This window comes from Saccoglossus kowalevskii, chromosome 20 (genome assembly GCF_978046115.1).
Source record: "Saccoglossus kowalevskii chromosome 20, keSacKowa6.1, whole genome shotgun sequence".
NCBI classification, from domain to species: domain Eukaryota; kingdom Metazoa; phylum Hemichordata; class Enteropneusta; family Harrimaniidae; genus Saccoglossus; species Saccoglossus kowalevskii.
Genome location: NC_140660.1, coordinates 22,444,148 through 22,467,109, shown reverse-complemented (window position 1 = coordinate 22,467,109; position 22,962 = coordinate 22,444,148). Strand labels below are relative to the sequence as shown.

General features: G+C 36.2%; 1 protein-coding gene and 1 long non-coding RNA gene across 2 annotated transcripts in view; one reads left to right on the top strand and one right to left on the bottom strand.

The window, feature by feature from the left end:
- The first annotated feature begins 224 nt into the window (after positions 1–224).
- Positions 225–22,962, top strand: part of LOC144352418 (telomerase protein component 1-like) — a 104,493-nt gene continuing 81,755 nt past the window's right edge. Inside the window, exons 1-16 of the mRNA XM_085494605.1 lie at positions 225–340; positions 1,613–2,560; positions 4,120–4,254; positions 4,698–4,859; positions 5,111–5,207; positions 5,719–5,861; positions 7,849–7,979; positions 9,119–9,276; positions 10,320–10,517; positions 11,685–11,915; positions 13,285–13,411; positions 13,957–14,143; positions 14,807–14,962; positions 15,994–16,068; positions 19,035–19,180; positions 21,602–21,755. Coding sequence (XP_085350731.1) covers positions 1,721–2,560; positions 4,120–4,254; positions 4,698–4,859; positions 5,111–5,207; positions 5,719–5,861; positions 7,849–7,979; positions 9,119–9,276; positions 10,320–10,517; positions 11,685–11,915; positions 13,285–13,411; positions 13,957–14,143; positions 14,807–14,962; positions 15,994–16,068; positions 19,035–19,180; positions 21,602–21,755 — 2,940 coding nt within the window. The 5' untranslated portion in view covers positions 225–340; positions 1,613–1,720. The remainder of the gene's footprint in view (positions 341–1,612; positions 2,561–4,119; positions 4,255–4,697; positions 4,860–5,110; positions 5,208–5,718; positions 5,862–7,848; positions 7,980–9,118; positions 9,277–10,319; positions 10,518–11,684; positions 11,916–13,284; positions 13,412–13,956; positions 14,144–14,806; positions 14,963–15,993; positions 16,069–19,034; positions 19,181–21,601; positions 21,756–22,962) is intronic.
- LOC146730150 (uncharacterized) lies at positions 6,672–7,553 on the bottom strand. Its single transcript, XR_014927955.1, has 2 exons — positions 7,379–7,553; positions 6,672–6,883 (listed from the first exon to the last, which is right to left on the bottom strand). It is a non-coding gene; the product is annotated as an uncharacterized LOC146730150 (long non-coding RNA).

Genomic DNA, 22,962 nt, shown 5'->3' with positions numbered 1-22,962 from the left:
AACACACCCGTTGATGGCGTCATTTCCTCGTGCCCCGCAAACGTACGGTGCGATTGAGTTTAACTAATAACTAATATGTATTTATTGTAATAAATTATTGATAATATTATTATTATAAACATTAGTCATTTCACTGTCATTGTAATAGGTGAATGGGCGTGAATGTCGCCGTGTCCTACCAGAAATAAATACAGGTACTGGGACGAGGCTACACGGGTCATAGGTCACCTGTGTTTATATGTGATGCAAACCTTTGCAATGTGCTGATCTCGACTATTTCTACGGATTGCAAAGAAATACGGAACGCTACCTCATCACTTTGTTGGATGAAGCTGTAATGGTAAGTGTTGTACGATATTTGTCCGTTTTAGTGACTTTAAGCTCGATAATGCGTTCGTCGCCAGGCGCTGTCATCCCAGGCGGGGATTGAATTTGCAAGCTTACTTTCATTTTACTTTCGATTTAGTTTATAAATAGTAAGATGTACCGCTGTTGTGTACTGTTGTTGTAACATGGGCAGTCCGCATGCAACTTTTCCCTATTTTCAGGAGAATTCACCAACAAATTGGGTCCTGTCATGGACCCAAAACGCCGCGAAATCACGGATAGGAACAAATTTATGTCTCAACACAGTCCCTCCACAACTGGGACTGTGGTCTCAATTAAGAGAAATTACTCGATATGGAGACATTTTTGGAGAAACCAGTGATGCGTAATTTATTGAGGTCTGTACGATTTTAGAACAACACACTCAGCAAACTCAACGTTCACTTTGAGGGTCGGTTAAAAATGTTCGATCGAAAATCACCTTTGCTAGTTTTCATACACAGGAAAATAGAGGAAAAGCCTGCTAACTTTGGAGATATTATTATTCTTAATTTGTTCACATTTGAAACAATTTTTTTCGATTTTTTTTCTCGAAAATAAAGCATTGTAATTGGTACATAATCTGAAGAAAAGTGTAATCTTTATTTGAGGAAAAGTTCTTTCCTGACAGTGGTTTGATTGAAATTGGGCGACAGAATTTTTTTTTAGTCTGTAAACTGTACTTAGACTATCAAGCCAGAAATGACAATCGATTTCATCATCTTGTTGTGCAATAAAATAATTATATTTGTACAGATAGTATGTTCAGCAAGGCACTTTTTCTAAAATGTAGTCTAGAAAGCTAAGATATTAACAAAAATGTCAGGTGTTAAAAAATTATATCTCCTAATCAGGAATATTTTACCTTATTCTTCTCTGTATGAGATACAGAATACAGAATATATTTTGTGTTTATATTTTGTTTAGCAGCTTTGCGATGAGTGGCTTAGTATAAGGTAGTAATTAAAAAAAAATCTATGTTTTTAATTTTTTTTTTTTGCTGTTACTTTTCTGGATAATAAACTTGGAAATAGACACAGTAAAATACGTTATAATTAGATGTCACATGACCTTAGTGCATATCACTTATAATATGTCCTCATGCAGTACAATAACGCTTCGTTTTTCGCTACGTGTCGGTCGGTACAATCAATGTACTGCCTTCCTGCAATAACCTCATTAAATTTTTAATTATTTTATTTCACTTCCTTTTTAATATTTCTATATCTTATTTCTGTCTCCCTAGCATTGGTCATGGCGTATCTTAACTAGCACATATTTGTGTCATCTTCTAGCAACCAGCAACTACCTAGTAACTACTGAAGTGTTGTCCTGGTAACGAAAAGCTTCCAATATGAGTGTGAAAACAGATACAAAGTCAGGTACAATGCTCGGCTTAAAAACTGAGTGTAAACTAAAACTCCTCTCTACAACATCTATAAAGAATCATAGGGAGAAGACAGGTTTCCATGGTAACATGCTTAGAAAGGAAAAACCTTGCAAGTCGTCTTTGTCATCTTTGACAAATCTGACAAGAACAACTATGTCATCTGTAGCCTTAGCAACACCCTGTGGTCTTGGTCCCACATTGCAGCGGACAACGACAGAAGCAAAAAGGAATAAAGTTGAGAGAAAAAAGATGGGTGCAGCATCAATGGTGGGGAGTACTGATACAAAGCTGAATTTAAAACCAAGTTTAACTCTTACAACAAAAAGGTGTACCTTAGAGCTTGGTAAGAGTTTACTTGGCAACGTTAACTCTGGTTTGACCTCGTCTGGTCTGACCTCGTCTGGTCTGACCTCGTCTGGTCTGACCTCGTCTGGTCTGACCTCGTCTGGTCTGACCTCATCTGGTCTGACCTCATCTGGTTTAACTTCGCCTGGATTAACCTCATCTTGTTTGATCTCTGAATTGTCATCAAGCTTATCTTTGTCATATGCCCGATTGTCTCGATTGCTGTCGCCATCGACAATGGAAACAAAGAATCAGGTGTCGCATGAAACAAAGAAGAGAACTATCAAGGCGCCCAGTCCATCAAAGTTGAAAGCGTACACGGATTATGAAATCCCGGAGTATGATTTTAAAGTTGATGGGGATGACCTGAAAGTGGATATCCCAGAATTCATTGCCCCGGACATGGATGTACAAATGCTGAACTTAGTAAAACCTAGGAAAGAGGTTACCATAGTGAAGGTAAGTTGAGGTGTGACTATAACCACAACTCCCAAGCTGGCTCATAACAGTTTATGTCTTTAAATAGAAACACGTTTTATTGTCATCAATAATTTAAATTTAAGAAAAAAAATATACTAATGATATGAATCTTAATAATGTTATATTTAAAATTAATACATTTATTTTACTTAAAATACTTTATTTTAGCTGGAATTAATTTTCTGAAAAGACTTTTTGGGTGTTTTGTATGGAATTTATTTTCACTGATTTTTTGGAAAGTTGAATGTAGAATAAATGAGTAGGTAAAAAAGTATTTTTGCTGGATTTTACTTTCAGCAAAAATAGTGAAAATAAATTCCAAGCAAAAATAAAGTATTTACAGTTAGTTAATTGTTACAATAATTTTTCATGACATACAATGGAGGTTATATCCCATGATGCATTGCACATAGGTGCAGTATCATACCAAGTAGTGAAACACATGATTTAAACTTAAAATTCTTAATGTCATTATTTTATTACTAACATGTTGTAGTTTATGGAGTTTGAGACAAATTGAAAAAATTACAGTACAGTCTGAGAATAACTTCCAAGCTGGCTGTTTTTTGCATTCTCATAAAAATTTTAATTTTTAATAGTGAGAATCATTGTCATTAATAATTTCAATTTATTCTTCTTTGTCAAAATTTGATATATCTGGTAGATTTAAGCAATCTAATTACAAGAATAGTTTCTTCAAGGCTCTATATCAGATAGTGGTTCTGAGTTTTTATTTGTCGCTTTCTTTGAATCTACCATGTGTGCAATGAATAAAATCCGAATGTAAATTAGAATTGTTGTCATTGTCATCGTAATAGTGGTCAAAATGACTTGAAAAGTTGATATCAGATTCCTTTTATGCATGTATTTGCTTCATCAGACTAGTTTAATTTGCTCAATAATGTTGGCATTCAATTAGTTCATACAAACAGCCAATCAGAGAGAGCCTTGTAAGTCATCTGACCAGAGCACAATGATGATACTTTTCTAGGTTTTATATAACTAAACTTACAGGTATTCAATTTTACTTCATAATAATAATTTATTTCAAATTGATAAATAATTTCTTTCTCATTTAAATAAACAAAACATTTAAATGTTTCTATCAAATATAGAACAAGTCAGTGGGACAATTTATTCTGATTTTAATTTTCTCTTTCACTGTGAGATTTCATGTTATTTGTAAAATCAAACGTAAAACAGAACGAACAAAAGTCATGGAGTCAAAGCGGCATTAAACAACGTGTGGGATTTGACAAACGTGAAAATATTTTTAGGGAATTTCCAAGATTAATAAGTGTGCTATTCACATTTGACGATTCAATTTTAATAAAGTAAGAGTATATCAATGCCATATTTCCTTCTGAAACATAGGCATTCCAAAATTCAGTTTTATCTTGCTGTAGACGGTTGGTCCATGTCTTTCACACAATACACACGGTCTCGCAGGGAACAAAAAATCACCTATTACTTCCGGGGGGAGGGGTTAGGGTGAAGCCTGGATAAATAGTCATATGGTAAATTGTTATATTTTTCAGACATCGTTTGTGAATGCTGTTAGCGCTTCTTTATTGAGCTCTCCTGATTTTCATGATCGCCATGACAACACAAGATTACATCTCATGGAGCTGGCTGATAAAGTGATTATGTATGATCCAGAGTTTATTCTCAAGGTATACAATAATTGAAATTTACGCATTTTTATTTTTAATACTTGATGCAAATGTGTGTACAAGTACACGGTATGATTGGAAAGCTTCAAAAGATTGAATATGGAAATATGAGAGAAATCAAGTATTTATAAAATGAGGAAAATTTAATTGTGTGATATCCGATGAAGAACACACACAAATTGAAGATGCCATATAAACTACGGTGATTGCAAAATTGCAAAATTGCAAGATGCAAATCAACCATTTTTTGAAATAACTAATTCATCTCTGACCATTTTGCTAGTGTCCTGCATGAGTTTGCATTTCTCCGTACATGGTTATGAAAGTTGCATGCCCTTATCTTATAAACCCTTGAAATTACTACTACATTATGTTGTTAGTATTGTTAACATTTTTATGTGGTCATCATGATTACTTACTTTCTTTGGATTCTATCATTTCAGGTTGGTCTGTACGCTCGACGCGAGTTAAATATTCGTAGTGTGCCTAACTTTATTTTGGCGTTAGCAAGTAACCGAGGTCAATGCCGGCCATTTATTAAGAAATACTTCAACGCTACAATAAGACTACCATCTGATTGGATAGATGTGGCAGAAATCTACCAGGTGAGGGCGCTATACATGATATATCATGCACATTAACCCATTACCCATGTGCATTATGAACTTCTCAAAATTTATTTGAACAAAAATGTTGTCAGGTGATCGCCTACATTCAGACATTCTGAAAAATCTTTGGAATTTGCATAGATATCCTGTAGTCTGCACATATGCACACATCCGATGCAATTTTCCAAAAACATTAATAAATACCAATGAACTTTTTAACATTCAGAATTTGTTATATTTTCTGACAGACTCTCTGTGATAAGACCATCAACTTTGGTTCATTGCCGTCTGCTTTACGTAAAGCTATGATGATTAAATTTCCAGAATTTGATGCCTACCAGCTAGGTAAGTGTAGATACTGATGAATCTGAGTCTACTAATTACTAATATTACAAATGTTCAATTACAACATTTTGTGTCTGTTTTTAGCTATGGTATAAGTGTGGATGTAAAGTCTGATAATACAATGTTCTCTTTTGTGGCTGTTGCTAAGTAACATGTTAACGGCAGCCATCTTTAAGTTTTATTCAATACTCTGTGAGATGAATTTGTGACTAGTAATATTACAATGTTCAATTACACTTGTTTGTGGCTGTTGCTAAGTAACATGTTAACGGCAGCCATCTTTAGATTCTATTCAATACTATGTGAGATGAATCTATGACTACTAATATTACCATGTCCAATTACACCATTTTGTGGTTATTTGAATGCCAAGGTCATTGTTTTTGTCCTTTTTCACAACTAAGACATGTATGTGCGATATATTCGTGGCAGCCTGTGTAACTCACATAGGAGTACACTTTCTATTCATTGTGTGAAACCTACAAACCTAAAAAACTACTTTGTTTTCTAGCAAAATACAATAAAACTAAGAAAAAGAAGAAAGACAAAAACAACAAAAAGAAAGAAAAGGAAAGAATGATATCTGATAGTACATCTAGGGACACATCTGATGAAGAGGATGGGGTGGATGAGACTCCTGGTTTGAGTAGGCAGGTAAGTACCAGGTTGTGTGACCTTTAAGGGTCATGCCATGAGGTATATTGCTTACTGAATATTAGAGTTCACACCATGAGTTATGTTTAGGTCACACAACTTGGGTCAGCACTTATACAAATGTATAGACTGATTTCTAGAAGGTACGTGTAAATCATGACAGAGCAAAGCAGCTTGCACACAACTTGTGTCAGCAACCAATCAGCTCTTGTGTTTTAGACTACTCTCTAATATAATAAGGCACGCTGTAAATTCCATCGGATGAAAGCTGCTTGAACACATTTTTTGATACCAACATTACTTTGCAATTAATTTTATTTTCTGAAATGTTGAACTGTTTTTTTCACCTTGAATGACAATTCATTTCATTTTTAGTAAAAAAATAATTGAGAAAATCACAATTAATTATGATTCTGCACTTCATAAACTAGAGGTCATGCAAAGTACCAGGATATGTGACCTTTTATACATGTAGGTCATGTAAAGTGCCAGGATCTGTGACCTTTTCAATCTGATTAAAATCTGATGTAGTGTACGGGCTTTAATTATTTTGGCTATAAACTTATTTTAATTTTATTTTTTATTACTTTTGTTATTAATGCCCTTTTATTTTATTTATTTTATTATTTTACTTTGATTTTGATTTTGTGATTTTTTTTAATTCAGCCCTACCTACATCTGATCCGACGCCTATGTAAGTCCCGTTCAAATCTCGCGTAAGTAACAGCCAAACACAGCCCCCCTTTTATACAGGCTGTCGGTTGCTTACTTTTCAGTGAAGCGATACTCTACGGGCAATCTTTCTGTACATTATATTTTGCCAGCTTGAATAAACCATTAATAGAAAATTGCTAGTATATTTTTATTTGCAAAAGAAATTCCTCAGCATTTTACATTTTTTGTCATTACATTGAATATTTTTTTCACTTTCAACAAATGTGTACACTTCCAGATACATCTTTGCCAGCCAAGGTTCGTTCATTCAGTCATCGCTTCAATTTTACATCACTGAGCATAATTATCTAGAATGGAAGCAAAAAAATAAGTAAATTGTAATGATTAGAACACTGTAAACAGCTATAGTAAATAATGCAAACTGATTTTAAATTGTACAACGGTCACCGGCCCACGGCATCGACGCAGAAAATTGGAGCAAACAAATATTTCCTGATCAATTGCGATGTGTTCCAAATAAAAAATATTTTATTCCAGTCCAAATCACCTCAATTACCTTAATAAAGAGTTATTGTATAATGTACAAAATGTTGATACAATTTGATGAATATTTACAGCTACGGCTTCAATACCGTAGACGATGTTGGCCCAATCGTCAACAAAACATCACCCGTCTCCAGGGCAGGCGACTGGAAAAAGACACTGGTGTTCGGTCGAAACGGTGGAAACAAAATCGTCACTCCCAGAATAACTATGCAAAATAACGATCTAAAGTCGAACCATTCGAGCCACAATATTAACATAAAAATGACTTTCGTTGCATTTGACAATGATAAACTTACCGTAAAGCCGTGTTATTCTCGGTCGCTAACGTCGGTATAATCCGCCATTTTATTTGAGTGTTTGCCACCCGACTCCGCCCGGTGACGTCATCATGTGCGCTATAGAAGGAGGTCTGTGATTCGTTGACTAAAATCGTCGATAGTGGGTCTTGTTGAAATCTCGTTACATAGGCATCGGCTCAGATGTAGGTAGGGCAGAATTAAAAAAAAATCACAAAATCAAAATCAAAGTAAAATAATAAAATTAAAAGGCATTAATAACAAAAGTAATAAAAAATAAAATTAAAATAAGTTTATAGCCAAAATAATTAAAGCCCGCACACTACATCAGATTTTAATCAGATTGTGACCTTTTGAAAGTCATACAAAGTACCAGGATGTGTGACCTTTTAGAGATTATTCAAAGTACCAGGATGTGTGACCTTTTGAAAGTTGTGCATATAGATTATTATGTGTTTGTTTTATTTCAGAGATCCTATTTGAGTGAGCAGAGTGAAAATGAAGATGAGCTGATAAGGTTGACCTTTACCCTCAAGCAGCTAATACGGAAACTACATATAACTGAACCCGTCTTTAATATTATGTGTCTGATTGGGAAAAAGTAAGTGTAGGAAAATACAGTAGTTGTATGTATTTCTAGACATATGCTCGGCAACACTCTGGACAAGTTAGGCAACACTCTGAACAAGTTAGGCAACACCTTGGAAGTTAGGCAACACCTTGGATGAGTTAGAAGAGTTAGGCAACACCTTGGACGAGTTAGGCAACACCTTGGACAAGTTAGGCAACACCTTGGATGACTTTGGCAACACCTTGGATGAGTTAGAAGAGTTAGGCAACACCATGGGCAAGTTATGCAACACCTTGGAAGTTAGGCAACACCTTGGATTAGTTAGAAGAGTTAGGCAACACCTTGGACGAGTTAGGCAACACCTTGGACGAGTTAGGCAACACCTTGGTTGAGTTGGGCAACACCTTGGATGAGTTGGGCAACACCTTGGATGAGTTGGGCAACACCTTGGATGAGATAGAAGAGTTAGGCAACATTTTGGGCGAGTTAGGCAACACCATGGGCGAGTTAGGCAACACCATTGGCAAGTTAGGCAACACCTGGGACGAGTTAGGCAACACCTTGGATGACTTAGACGACACCTTGGATGAGTTAGGCAGTATTTTGGATGAGTTAGAAGAGTTAGGCAACATCCTGGGCGAGTTAGGCAACACCTTGGGCGAGTTTGGCAATACCTTGGATGAGTTAGGCAACACCTTGGATGAGTTAGAAGAGTTAGGCAACACCTTGGATGAGTTGGGCAACACCTTGAATGAGTTGGGCAACACCTTGGGCGAGTTAGATAACACCTTGGGTGAGTTAGGCAACATCTTGGACGAGTTAGGCAACACCTTGGATGAGTTGGGCAACACCTTGGTTGAGTTAGGTAACACTTTGGATGAGTTAGGCAACACCTTGGATGAGTTAGGCAACACCTTGGATGAGTTAGACAACACCTTGGATGAGTTAGGCAGCACATTTGAAGAGTTTGGCAAAACCTTGATAGAGTCAGTCAGCACCTTTGATAGGATGGGCAACATCTTTGCAGAGTTAGCTAACCTTGCACAATTTGGCAACTGCTTTTCAAAGTTAGGCAATCCCTTTGCAAAAATATAAGATTCGTATTAGAAAAGTTAGGATAATTAACAATATAATCTTTTCTAAGTACATTTCAAATATTTCACATCTAGATATCCAGATAGTGAAGAAAGTTTTAGTAAAAGTGGATTGACTGGGGAGTGGGATGTCAGTAAAGCAGACAAGCGGATGAAACTACCAACACCAGAGACATGGGAGACGCAGGTATCATCAAAGGGGAACAAAGCAACCACCTGGCAAGATTTGATTGGTTAGTCCCTTTTTCTAGAAAACTTTAGCTATTGTCATAGTTACCTGAATAAAGCTGAAATGGATGAAAAAATCAAACTACAGACAACACATCAATCATTTCTATAAACAATTATCAGAATTTCTTCACATCACTTGAGAAAGTATACCACCATGTTAAAGCGGGGGAGTCGTCACCTGCACATGCGACATGCGTCAGATGGTCATAGCATGTCATTGTTTACAAACAAGCGTCTACCCATGAGCCTTTGCGTTTTTAGCGTGTGTTATCGTCGCTTGGAACTCAATTTCCGTGTGTGCGCATGTGACGGCCCTCTCGCTTTAACAGAGATTGTGCAAAACAAATATGATAATTAAATTTGTGATGAATTACATCATGTGATGTCCATATCTCGGAGCATAATAATACGATGAACTCGTATAAACACTCAATTATGTACTTATGACAAGCCTTCAAAAGGTGGCTAACTTATTAAGCTGTGTTTTTGCATTTTTTAAATAAGTTCTCACCAAAAAATATAGATTTTCTATAAAGAGTTTTCCAATGTTTAGTGTCATGTGGCTGGTATATACAGTGTAGTACATAACACTGTATAGTGCACCAGAGAGTTACTGTAAAAGGATTAATTATTCGCTGGGTTTTAATTTTGCTTATTTCGCTGACTGTAAAATGCGCTAAATTAAAACCCAGTGAATATGTAAAATTTAGCATAGAACACATTATCTAAATGATATAACTGTGAACTGCTCTATGAGCCTTTGCGTTTTTAGTGTGTATTGTTATCGTCACTTGGGGCTCAATTCCTGCGTGTGCAGGTGACGACCCCCGCACTTTAAAATCCACTAAGTATGCCTGAAAGTTAAATCAGCGAAATTTAAACCCAGTGAAAATTAGTCATTTTATAGTATGGTTTTTTTTTCAGGCTTTTTTCAGTTATTTCTTGTTGTTTGTTGTTTCACACCTCCCAGATATGTAAAATTCATGAAAATCTGTCAAATTAAAGCAGTTAAGTTAATTTTTCATTTATTTCAATCATTTTCCAGATCATAAAAAGTTACCTTTCATGGCAATGCTACGAAATATTCGTAACATGATACAAGCGGGCATCAGTGATAAACACCATGCCTGGGTTTTACGTAAGCTGACCGATGAAAAAGCAGTAATTTATAGTAAACAGTTCCCGTTCAGATTTTTTTCTGCTTACGAAGTACTTGGTGATTTAGAACGCTCACTGCAAAAAGGTATTGGTATGTCTGTGTGTCTTTTCTATCGTCTTTCTTCATTGTATCTCAATAGATTATTTTCCATTCACTGCGAGATTCATTTACGCTTGAAATTGAACATAAAAACAGGACAAACAAAGCCATTGCCTCGTAATGATGTCAAAACATTGCACAAAATTAAAGAAATGCAAGAAGATTTTGGGGGTGTTTTCACCTCAAAAATGTGCAGTACTCATTTGTTTATGTCAGTTTTGTAAGGGTATCTCAACACAATATTACTCTCTCAATAGTCGGCATTTTTACATTGAGTTATAAAAATAAAAAAAAATAAAAAATTGAATCATTTTATTTTTGTAGCAGACATTCAGTCCTCACCTTTTGTGCGAACATTGCAGTGAACAGAGAATCATGGATTGTCTTTTTTTTTCTATATCACTTCTAGTTCTCCTATCACTCATATCACACCTGATCTACCCTTCCCACTTCTTTCTAACTTCCTTTCCTCTTTGTGTTTCATTGATGTCATTATTTACTGTGTTTCAGAGTGAGTTGTTTCTCATCATCATTTATGTTTCATTGTGAGTGATGTCATCATTCTTTGTGTTTCATTGTGAATGATGTCCTTACTGTGTTTCAGATAGTTATATGTCATCATGTGTTTCATTGTGTGTGATTTCATCATTCTTTGTGTTTTAGTGTGAATGATGTCATCATTCTTTGTGTTTCATTGTGAGTGATGTCATCATTCTTTGTGTTTCATTGTGAGTGATGTCATCATTCTTTGTGTTTCATTGTGAGTGATGTCATCATGCTTTGTGTTTCATTGTGAATGATGTCCTTCCTGTTTCAGATAGTTATATGTCATCATGTGTTTCATTGTGTGTGATGTCATCATGCTTTGTGTTTCATTGTGTGTGATGTCATCATGCTTTGTGTTTCATTGTGAGTGATGTCATCATCCTTTGTGTTTTGGTGTGAGTGATGTCATCATTATTTATGTTTCACTGTGACTGATATCATCATTCTTTGTGTTTTGGTGTAAGTGATGTCATCATTCTTTGTGTTTTTATTGTGAATGATGTCATTTACTGTGTTTCAGTGTGATTGATGTTGTCATAACTCCAACAAATTCATAATTTTAATACAACGTAACTCATTCTGTTTTGTCTCTATACTTCCTAATAGCCTTGGACACGCCTACAGACACGCCTACAGACACGTCTCACGACACGTTATCTGAGACGACATCAGAGACGTCATCCTACATCAGAGAACGAGGACGTGGTTATAGACAAGGGAGAGGTGGGCCTACTATGTCCTGTTTTCTTCCATCAGCATTGGGCACAACATCTGATATGACAACACAGATGCCATCTTTCACGAGAGGGCGTGGACAGGGGCGTGGAGCAGGACGAGGTATGTTTCTTTGAAACTTGCCGTTGCCGTGATACACACACTGCTAGATGAACCCGCTGTAAAAATAGACCTTAGAAGCGTAGGTTTCATTGGTAGCGAGAGAGCTATGTGACTTGTATTTGGTTCTCAAATAGTGTTTTCTTCTCTCAATCATTGTATCCACTGTCTCCCCTGTTCTGTGTAGCCATGGTAATTGGAATAGTGTATTTGGTGGCGGGGAAGAATGGAACACTATTTGAGGGACAATGACATGTCTTGTGGCTTTCTCACTGTCAACAAAATTTTAGTGACCATTAGTATCTATGGTCTATGGAGTTGAAGTGAGAGACTGAAAGGCTGGTTATTGGAAACTAACTCAGCAACTTTTGTTCACACTTAAAATGCGAATTTTAAGATATTCAATCTTGTTTCCAGAGAAACAATGACTTAGCAATTTCTCTATATCTTTAAACCCAACTTTGGTGACCATATAACAAAAACAAACACATGATAAACATCATGCCACTAAAGAATAATAAAATAGAAAAAAAAAAAAGAATAAATCAAATTTTATACATCAATCACTGAAAGTAAATATAATTTTTATTGCCACAAGCAAGTCTGGTTTGCGCATAGGTCATGATAAGTATGTTACACTTAAGTCTTGATTTACGCGTACTTGTGTGTTTCACATAGACAAAAATGCGTCTAACCTTTTTCACGTACAACTACCATGTAGAGGCACCCTAATAAATCCACAGCACATGTTTTCAAAAATGGCGCACAGTGCGCGCTGCCGGTAATGTTCTGCTGATGATAATTTATTCACAGCTATTCATATGTAAATTAAGCGTTGAGCTTGTTCAGTTTATTCATGTTTATACCTCCATGGTTTATTCAATTTCTAATTATTTGCTAGTTTCTTGCGTCGTAGAAATAAACTTTCTTTGATTGTGATGATATCTAAACTTGATGTTCTGTGCGTTAAATGCGTTTCTGTGTACTGAGTGCAAGTGTGTGATAAAAGAGGCACCCTTACATACATGCACATTTGGACATTTTCTTTTATTTACATCGGATACTTCAAAGCGATATAGCGAGTACTGGGAATAGAATCCATTCCCTGCATGAATATATGTGCATGACAAAACATTTTTCATTGCCATATCATGGTTTTATCGCTCAGAAAATAATTACTACAAGTAAAAGAAAAAGATGATAAGATTATAACGAGAATACCACAAAGTATATACTCAGGCAGTACAGGATTGCATTGACCCCTATTACAAGTCAGTTAATACATTCACTGTACTGTCTTCATACATACTTTGTGGTATCCTCATGATAGCCTAATAGTATCTGAAATAAAAATAATAATTCATATTTGCAGGGAATTATGCTGCAGCGATATCAACAAATGCACCAATTGTAAGAGGCCGTGGTAGAGGACGTGGTCTTGGCAGAGGCCGTGGCCGTGGTAGAGGGGGATTCCGAGCTACTGGAGACAGTCGTACAGAGTATGTATAAACCTTTTATTGAAACTTTTGTTTCAGTTTTTGCTGCTCTATCTATTAAGGTAGCGGGAATAATGAAAAAGAATTCTTTGTTTGCTATCTTATTCAAAATCTCACCATATGTTTTTAGAAAGTCTGGATATAGAAGAACACATTTGAACATAGTCATTTGTTTACAGGCTAATTACCAGGCCTTAGCACAATGACTAAAACCACGTTATCCAGAAAACAATGCAGCAATATTTTCATTTCAAATTTTTGCAGTTACTCAGTTCATGTAAATGTGTCACAACCTATTAACAATTTTATTTTGTGGCCATTATTCTGTGATAAATCATTGTATTTAAAATCTAAACATATTCACATTTCGTACTGTCTTGTGACTTGTCTGTGTAAATTTAAAACATGTGACACATAGTAGTGATTTGTTCTATTAATGAAACAAACTTTCTATGAATGGTTCAAATTATTGATCAGTGCTACTAAAGAACATATTAATGAAATAGGGAATATTATAAATGTGTGTGTGTTTGTAATTTATTTTCTAGTACACATGAATTAAAATACACATCTAAGCTGCTAACGAAATACCGTAAAGCATTAGACACCGCCGTCAAGATTGCAACAAGTTATAACGTGCAACCAATTCATGGTAGGACTGTGTTATTCTGCAATGTGGGAAGTAATATGAACAGACCGTGTACATCCGCACGAGCTTTCGGAACGTCAAAGACGGTAATAATAACACTTTTCTATGCAGTTGAATTTTATGGGGAGAGTGGGACCAAAACAAGACAACTATTGATATTGATTTCTGTGGGATATTAGTGGAACACAAACCAGTTTGCAGTTGAAATTTATGGCAATAGTGGGACTAAAACAAGATAACTGTTGATTTCCATCTGTGGATCAACGCCAATTTGTTTCTAGAGCTGGTTGACACGAGCAAATCATGGGATAGTATCTTTGAATTGAATGCAAGTAGATAATACAACCCATGACACTACAAGTATCAAGTTCCATGAATGAGTGATATCAGGTCATAACCTTTTTAACACACGCTCTACACAGAGTGTCAAAAAGGCAGTGAAATCATAAATTTATAAAACTACACTTTCAGATCATATGTTAATTTATGCTAATTAGGCATGATGCCTGTCATTATCGTCATGGTTATCAAGAGATCTTGTCATTGCACCAGGCGAGTAATATGTGGTTATTACGAGGATACCCAAAAGTATGCACGAAAAAAGTACAGTGGGAGTATCGTCCGACATGCAGCGGAGGTCGATGTGATGGCATACTGTCTGAGTGACGTACTGTGCGTCACTACTGTGAGAATAATCCATGTATGCATTGTGGTCATGTGATACTGACTTACCTATATGTTTGTTTCAGGTGTTAGAGGTTGGTGTTCTGCTGGGATTGATGTGTAAATATGCATGTGAGGAGTGTCAACTGATAGCATGTGGGCCAAATAATGTATACAAATCCGTAGAACTAGAAAAAGGTACCATTCTAGACAATATGAAGAAATTATTAGACTTTGCCAAGGTATGTGATATGGATGATTTGCTGCCAGCATTTCGGTTTCTTTTTTGGAGATTTTTGTTATCTTAAAAGTTGTCATCATTCTCTGTGTCTCAGTGCTAGTGATGTCATTCTTCTTTATTTAAGGGCAAGTGATGTCATCGTTTTCTGTGTCTTAGTTCAATCGTTATTAACACGTCATTATATTGTGTTCTTGTGCATTTTGTGTGTATGTTTATGTAATGTCATCATTCTCTTTGTCAGTTCAGTTGTTATCACTTGTTGTATTCTAGTGCATGTGATGTCATTCATTGTGTTTCATTGCAAGTGATGTCATCATTCTTTGGGTATCAGTCCAAGTGATGTCATCATTTTTTGGGTATCAGTCCAAATGTCATCATTCTGTTGGTATCAGTCCAAATGATGTCATCATTTTTTGGGTATCAGTCCAAGTGATGTCATATTTCTTTGGGTATCAGTCCAAATGATGTCATAATTCTTTGGGTATCAGTCCAAATGATGTCATCATTCTTTGGGTATCAGTCCAAGTGATGTCATCATTCTTTGGGTATCAGTCCAAGTGATGTCATCATTCATTGAGTATCATTCCAAGTGATGTCATCATCATTTTTTGGGTATCATTCCAAGTGATGTCATCATTCTTTGGGTATCATTCCAAGTGATGTCATCATTCTTTATGTTTTAGTCATCATTCTTCATCTGTTCAGTTGTTATCATTTTTTTGTGTGTTTCATTGCTCAACTTGTTTGTTCACATAAAATTGTGACTCCCGATGTGAGTGATAATACAGCTACTTAAAGTTGTGTTAATTGCAGATTAAGATATTTTCAAAATTTTCTTTATATTACTTTTTTCAGAATGCAAGCCTACAAATACATCAACTCAATCATTGCAACATTTTCACACATGCTGTTCATACAGTAAATGTAAATATATAACGTATGGCACGCACATGACTAGGTGTTTCATCTCATTCTCTTTCTCTGTAAAACTGAATCCAGCTGATTACTAACAATACTTTATTTATTTATTAGGATTTTGAAAACATTGAGCAAAGAGGCTGCATTCCAATTGATCTATTGAGAAATATGCTGAGAGACAGACTACAGGTACAGTACTACCAGTTTCTCTCTGGGCGGTTTCACGGCTGGTGGGCCCTTATTTGGGGTTCAAATTTAAAAAAAAAATTATCATCAAATATTTTTAGAGGGCTTATATTTTCATTGAAAAATCCACCTATGCCGATTTTCAACACCAGCAGTTGGACCACCCAAAACGAAAGAAACTTTTCCAGAAGCTAATCTATAATTGTTTACATTTTTTTCTAGCTGGATTAAAAAGTAGACAGCGCATCTTTCTCAAAAAAAATCACATTAACGAACCTTGTGCGCTAAATACAATTATTTTGTTTCATTTTATTAGTAACAAAAGTATATTCTAAAAGAAGTTTCAAATAACAACGAACACAACTGCATTGCTTAGTAGCAAATGATCGTGGTAGCGCAATCCGGTCATGCTGCGTTTTACAATTGTTGATTATTACCTAGTAGTGATTATAATAACGTACAAAAAATAATTCGTTGAATTGTTATGAAAAGCAAATAAATTTCAACTTATTTCATCGTAAGCGAATGATTCCGATCGCATTTTCAATGCTCTATGCTGTAGAAATGAATATCCGCCATGTTTTGACCTGAAATGGTGTGCTTTGACCGATAATTAAACAATGAAAATGATGGATGATGCCAACGTGTTCAAATTACCATAGCTCATTTAAATATGTTAATGTTATTGAAGAACACAGCACGGAAGAGATTTGCCGATGCTGTTGTATGATCTTCTGGCTTGGATTTTGATGGGAAAGCGGCGTGATTTGTTTTTAAATAAAAAATTAGTTGTTTTCAAAAGATAAACTGGGCATTTGAATAATAATTTAACATTGTTTACAGCGATAACAGCTCATTGTCGAAACGAAGCTAACCCATTCACGCTAGTCGCAATAAACATCAATACTCTTGAATAGGCATCAATGACTACGGCGAAACTTTTAGGCATTAGAAATGATTGAAAAAACAATTTAAAAACCTGCTGAAAAATTTGCGTTTTTTTGGTCCAATTTTATTTTTTTTTAAACCCGAACTGCTGTTCAACGGCCCTGGGCGAATTTACGAAAGAATCCAGTATATTGTTTAAGGAGAAACCAGTTTTGTGGTTTTGTCATTTCCTGTTAGCCTGGGGGTATCAAAATAATACTGAGTCAAAGTTATTATTAAGATGACAGGGGGGCTCTTGGTATGGATGATTGTCGTCCATAGTCTCTCAGAAATGTTCATTTTGTGATGATATCTTCAATGCTCTAATTTTGTCATTTTTGGTAAAAAGTGATATTTTCAACTTCTTGATGAAAACTGCAAATCCAATTGCTTTGATATCATACACATAAGTACTACCAGTGGACCTCTCTCAGATTTGTTCATTTTCTAATGATATCTTCAATTCTTTAATTGAAATGTGCATTGCTAATAGCGGAGGTATCTCAGTCGAGAGACTGCTCGTTATAATTTTTGGTTAAAAATGTTATTTTTTACTTTTTCTTAAAAACTTGTATTTCAATTAGTTTGATACTTGATTAATATGCACCTTGGTTGGACCTCTGTGAGATTCGTTCATTTCATGACGATATCTCCGCTGTCATCAAAGATGACAGAGTGGAACTCGTTTGCATTCAATGACGTGAATGAATAAATGATTCAATTTCAGTCATGTAGTGAATTGTTGCTATTTCAGATGTAATTTCATCTGATATTAGATGTAAACAAAAACAACGTGTTTAAATGTGATGTGAATATGATATAATTTATTTGGAACATACACAAAAAAAAAGAGTGCTAAAGTAAAAGCTCATGCTTCACAAAGACCCATGATCACATACTGTAAAACATGCCATTTTAGCGAATTTGACTCAATGCATGAACTAACTGAATCTTAATTTAGCTAAAGTGCCAATAATTTTACAGTGAAACTATACTCTATTCTAATTAGTGACATTTTGAATTAGTGAAATTACAGATTAGCTAAATTAGCTAAAATAACATGCTAGTTAAAAAGACATGTTTTACAGTATATATGAACCACATTTTCTAGAAAAGAAACACATTCGATAACGGGGACTTATGTTTTGCCCTGTGTGCGTCCGTCCGTGCGTCCGTGCGTCCGTGATCACCTGTATCTCGAACATGCATGGACCGATTGAGTTCAAACTTCACTCATACATCACACATTATATGGGACATATGCACATGCATTTTTTTCATGATCCGATTAACGATAGCCGAATAGCGGCCATTTTAAGGCCGAAAATGCATCAAAATCGCACATTTTCACCATTCCGGACCCGGATCTCAGTTATGCATTGACGGATTTTGTTCAAATTTGGTACATACATTAAACATAATAGGACCTTGATGCACGTCATTTTTTTTTTTGGATCGGGTTCGAAATGGCCGACTGGCGGCCATTTTGTTTTAAAGAATTCAGTTCTGGATTCGTATCCAAGACATGTCTGGATTGATCAAGTTCAAACTTCACACACACATGGTACATCATGTCACAAATAGAGATGTGCATTTGTTTCATGATCTGCTTAACAATAGCGAAATGATGGCCATTTTAAGGCCGAAAATGCATCAAAATCACGTATTTTCACAATTCCAGAACCGGATCTCGGTCATGCATGGATGGATTTTGTTCAGATTTAGCACAATGTGTTGTACATATGCAGGTGCATTTCGGTCATGATCTGCTTTGAATGTATGTGTCACTCAAATATGAACGGAACGGGGACGTGTCATTGACAATGACTTGTTTATATTGTTTTTGTTGCCATGTATGTAATAATGCATTTCATTGTATTGTGCTATAAATTGTTTTGCATTGTATCATATCAACTTTGAATTTGGAGCAAGTTAGTGAAAATGTGAAAACATTTTTCCTCAAAATTTAGACAGTAAAAGAGATGAGAAAATATTAAATTTATTTTCTTTATAATACTCATACATTTATTATTGTTTTTTAGATTGATAATTTGATAATATTATCAGATGGCACAAGATTAGAAGGTTCTGAAGGAAGTGGTATTATGGATTTCCTCAACAAATATCGTCATCTTGTGAATCCAAATCTCTTATTTGTTAATGTGGATCTTAGTGGACGTAAAGCAGGGTAAGTCGATCTTAGCTGGCATAAAGCAGGGTAAGTGAATCTTAGCTGGCATAAAGCAGGGTGAGTGGATCTTAGCTGGCATAAAGCAGAGTGAGTGGATCTTAGGTGGCATAAAGCAGAGTGAGTGGATCTTAGGTGGCATAAAGCAGAGTGAGTGGATCTTAGCTGGCATAAAGCAGAGTAAGTATATCTTAGTTGGCATTAAGCAGGGTAAGTAGATCTTAGTTGGCATTAAGCAGGGTAAGTGGATCTTAGTTGGCATAAAGCAGGGTAAGTAAATCTTAGTTGGCATTAAGCAGGGTAAGTAGATCTTAGTTGGCATAAACCAGGGTAAGTAGATCTTAGCTGGCATAAAGCAGGGTAAGTAGATCTTAGCTGGCATAAAGCAGGGTAAGTAGATCCTAGCTGGCATAAAGCAGGGTAAGTAAATCTTAGTTGGCATTAAGCAGGGTAAGTAGATCATAGCTGGCATAAAGCAGGGTAAGTAGATCTTAGCTGGAATAAAGCAGGGTAAGTAAATCTTAGCTGGCATAAAGCAGGGTAAGTGGATCTTAGCTGGCATAAAGCAGGGTAAGTGGATCTTAGCTGGCATAAAGCAGGGTAAGTGGATCCTAGCTGGCATAAAGCAGAGTAAGTAAATCTTAGCTGGAATAAAGCAGAGTAAGTAAATCTTAGCTGGCATAAAGCAGGGTAAGTGGATCCTAGCTGGCATAAAGCAGAGTAAGTAAATCTTAGCTGGCATAAAGCAGGGTAAAGGAATCTTAGCTGGCATAAAGCAGGGTGAGTGGATCTTAGCTGGCATAAAGCAGAGTAAGTAAATCTTAGTTGGCATAAAGCAGGGTAAGTGAATCTTAGCTGGCATAAAGCAGGGTGAGTGGATCTTAGCTGGCATAAAGCAGAGTAAGTAAATCTTAGTTGGCATAAAGCAGGGCAGGTAAATCTTAGCTTGCATAAAGTAGGGTAAGTAAATCTTAGCTGGCATAAAGCAGGGTAAGTGGATATTAGCTGGCATAAAGCAGGGAGGGTGGATCTTAGCTGGCATAAAGTAGGGTAAGTAAATCTTAGCTGGCATAAAGCAGGGTAAGTGAAACTTAGCTGGCATAAAGCAGGTTAAGTGAATCTTAGCTGGCATAAAGCAGGATAAGTAAATCTTAGCTGGTATAAAGCAGGGTAAGTAAATCTTAGCTGGTATAAAGCAGGATAAGTGAATCTAAGCTGGTATAAAGCAGGGAAAGTGAATCTTAGCTGGCATAAATCACCATAAGTAAATCTCATCTGGTATAAAGCAGGATAAGTAAATCTTAGCTGGTATAAAGCAGGGTAAGTGGATCTTAGCTGGCATAAAGCAGGGTAAGTAAATCTTAGTTGGCATTAAGCAGGGTAAGTCGATCTTAGCTGGCATAAAGCAGGGTAAGTAGATCTTAGCTGGCATAAAGCAGGGTAAGTGAATCTTAGTTGGCATTAAGCAGGGTAAGTAGATCTTAGTTGGCATAAAGCAGGATAAGTAAATCTTAGCTGGCATAAAGCAGGGTAAGTGAATCTTAGTTGGCATTAAGCAGGGTAAGTCGATCTTAGTTGGCATAAAGCAGGGTGAGTGGATCTAGCTGGCATAAAGCAGGATAAGTAAATCTTAGCTGGTATAAAGCAGGGTAAGTAAATCTTAGCTGGTATAAAGCAGGATAATTGAATCTAAGCTGGTATAAAGCAGGGAAAGTGAATCTTAGCTGGCATAAATCATGATAAGTAAATCTTATCTGGTATAAAGCAGGATAAGTAAATCTTAGCTGGTATAAAGCAGGGTAAGTGAATCTTAGCTGGCATAATGCAGGATAAGTAAATCTAAGCTGGTATAAAGCAGGGTAAGTAAATCTTAGCTGGCATAAAGCAGGGTAAGTGAATCTTAGCTGGCATAGAGCAGGGTAAGTGAATCTTAGCTGGCATAAAGCAGGATAAGTAAATCTTAGCTGGCATAAAGCAGGGTAAGTGAATCTTAGCTGGTATAAAGTAGGGTAAGTGAATCTTAGCTGGCATAGAGCAGGTAAGTGAATCTTAGCTGGCAAAAAGCAGGATAAGTAAATCTTAGCTGGCATAAAGCAGGATAAGTAAATCTTAGCTGGCATAGAGCAGGGTAAGTGAATCCTAGCTGGCATAAAGTAGGATAAATAAATCTTAGCTGGCATAAGCAGGGTAAGTGAATCTTAGCTGGTATAAAGCAGGATAAGTAAATCTTAGCTGGCATAGAGCAGGGTAAGTGAATCTTAGCTGGCATAAAGCAGGGTAAGTAGATCTTAGCTGGCATAAATGCTAAGTAAATTTGTTTCAGTGTGTGTAATGCAGAGTATTGTGTTGAATTGAATATTAAGTTGAGTGGTATTAAGTTTGATTGTCACTAATCAAGAAGTATTTCCTTTTTTATCACAGGTTTTGTGAAGAGAGTTGGACAAGTAATACCAATGATGTGTACATTACAGGGTACAGTGATCAGATATTGAGTTATATCGCACAACGAGGAGATACTGGACAACTGGCACATGTCGATAAAATTGATGAAGCATACAATCTAAGAGCAATCAAGGTATATTTTAATACATGGTGTCATGAAATTGGATACATGAATACAGAATGTATGAACATTCAGGTTATTTTGTGGTTCAGAGGGAGGGGAGGGCTAGGCAACATGTCAGCTATGCAACTATGGGCATTTGAACTAAATATTTTGGACGAGTATGTTACACAACTTGGAGTGTAATTTGTAATAACAGGTGTTTTTTTCCTCTTTCATGTTTTTTCTTGGTAACGTTTGCGGTTATCAATTACTGTGCTGAACATACCGTACTCGACCGCGTTAGCGCCCAGGGGCCTCAACTCAGAAAATCACGATTTTGTAGGGGTGGGCGCTTACCCGAGCACCCCCCTCGAAAAAGAGTGCAAATGAAAATTTTGATTCATCAAGTGACAGATTACGTCTTTGAGGGAAAATCAAATTACTAAATTAGTTGCGTCGTCAATGATTTTCAAAATGAAGAAACAGAAATGATCACAAAAAATACGAACATTTTATTACAATATTAATTACGTACCACCATAATTTACAGAATTAAAAACATTTGAGTCTGTTGGAACAGAGTCGAAGTCAAAATTGGCGTATTATTTCCACTGACGAAGTTGTTGGGTCGTACGCAAACTCTCGATGAAAATCACTTTCCGCCATGATGCAATTGCAGATTTGACCTACAGCAGCATCCTTTGACCTAATGGGTCAAGTTGGTTATTAACTAATCAGAAAGCTGTGTTGTACTGACGTAATTCTTCGGAAAATTCCCGAAGACTTTCCGGTAACGCAATGCGGAAGTGACTAATCGATGTCGAAGTACGATCTGTTGGAATTGATTTCAGCGAATAAACGACATGGTTTTTCAAAAAACTAGTATCTAGCTATTTTTGAGAGGTAAACTGTATATGGCATGAAATATTTATCGCATTTTACTTGTATTAACAGGTCATTGTCGAAGCGTAGTTTACGCACGGTTACCGTGTTCTACGCATTCACAACATGTTCACAGCGATCAATATCCACGCTGTATCATATAATAATGATTACCAAGATTCGTTACGCAAGACCAAGTTTTAAATTAGTTACATTTTGAAGGGGTGGGTGTTTTGCCGAATGTGACCTCAAATATAAAAATTGCGCAAAAGTGGGGGGTGGGCGCTTGCCCGGGCATGGGCGCTAACGCGGTCGAGTACGGTATAAGAGAGTTTTCCCTGTAAATTTTGCTGAA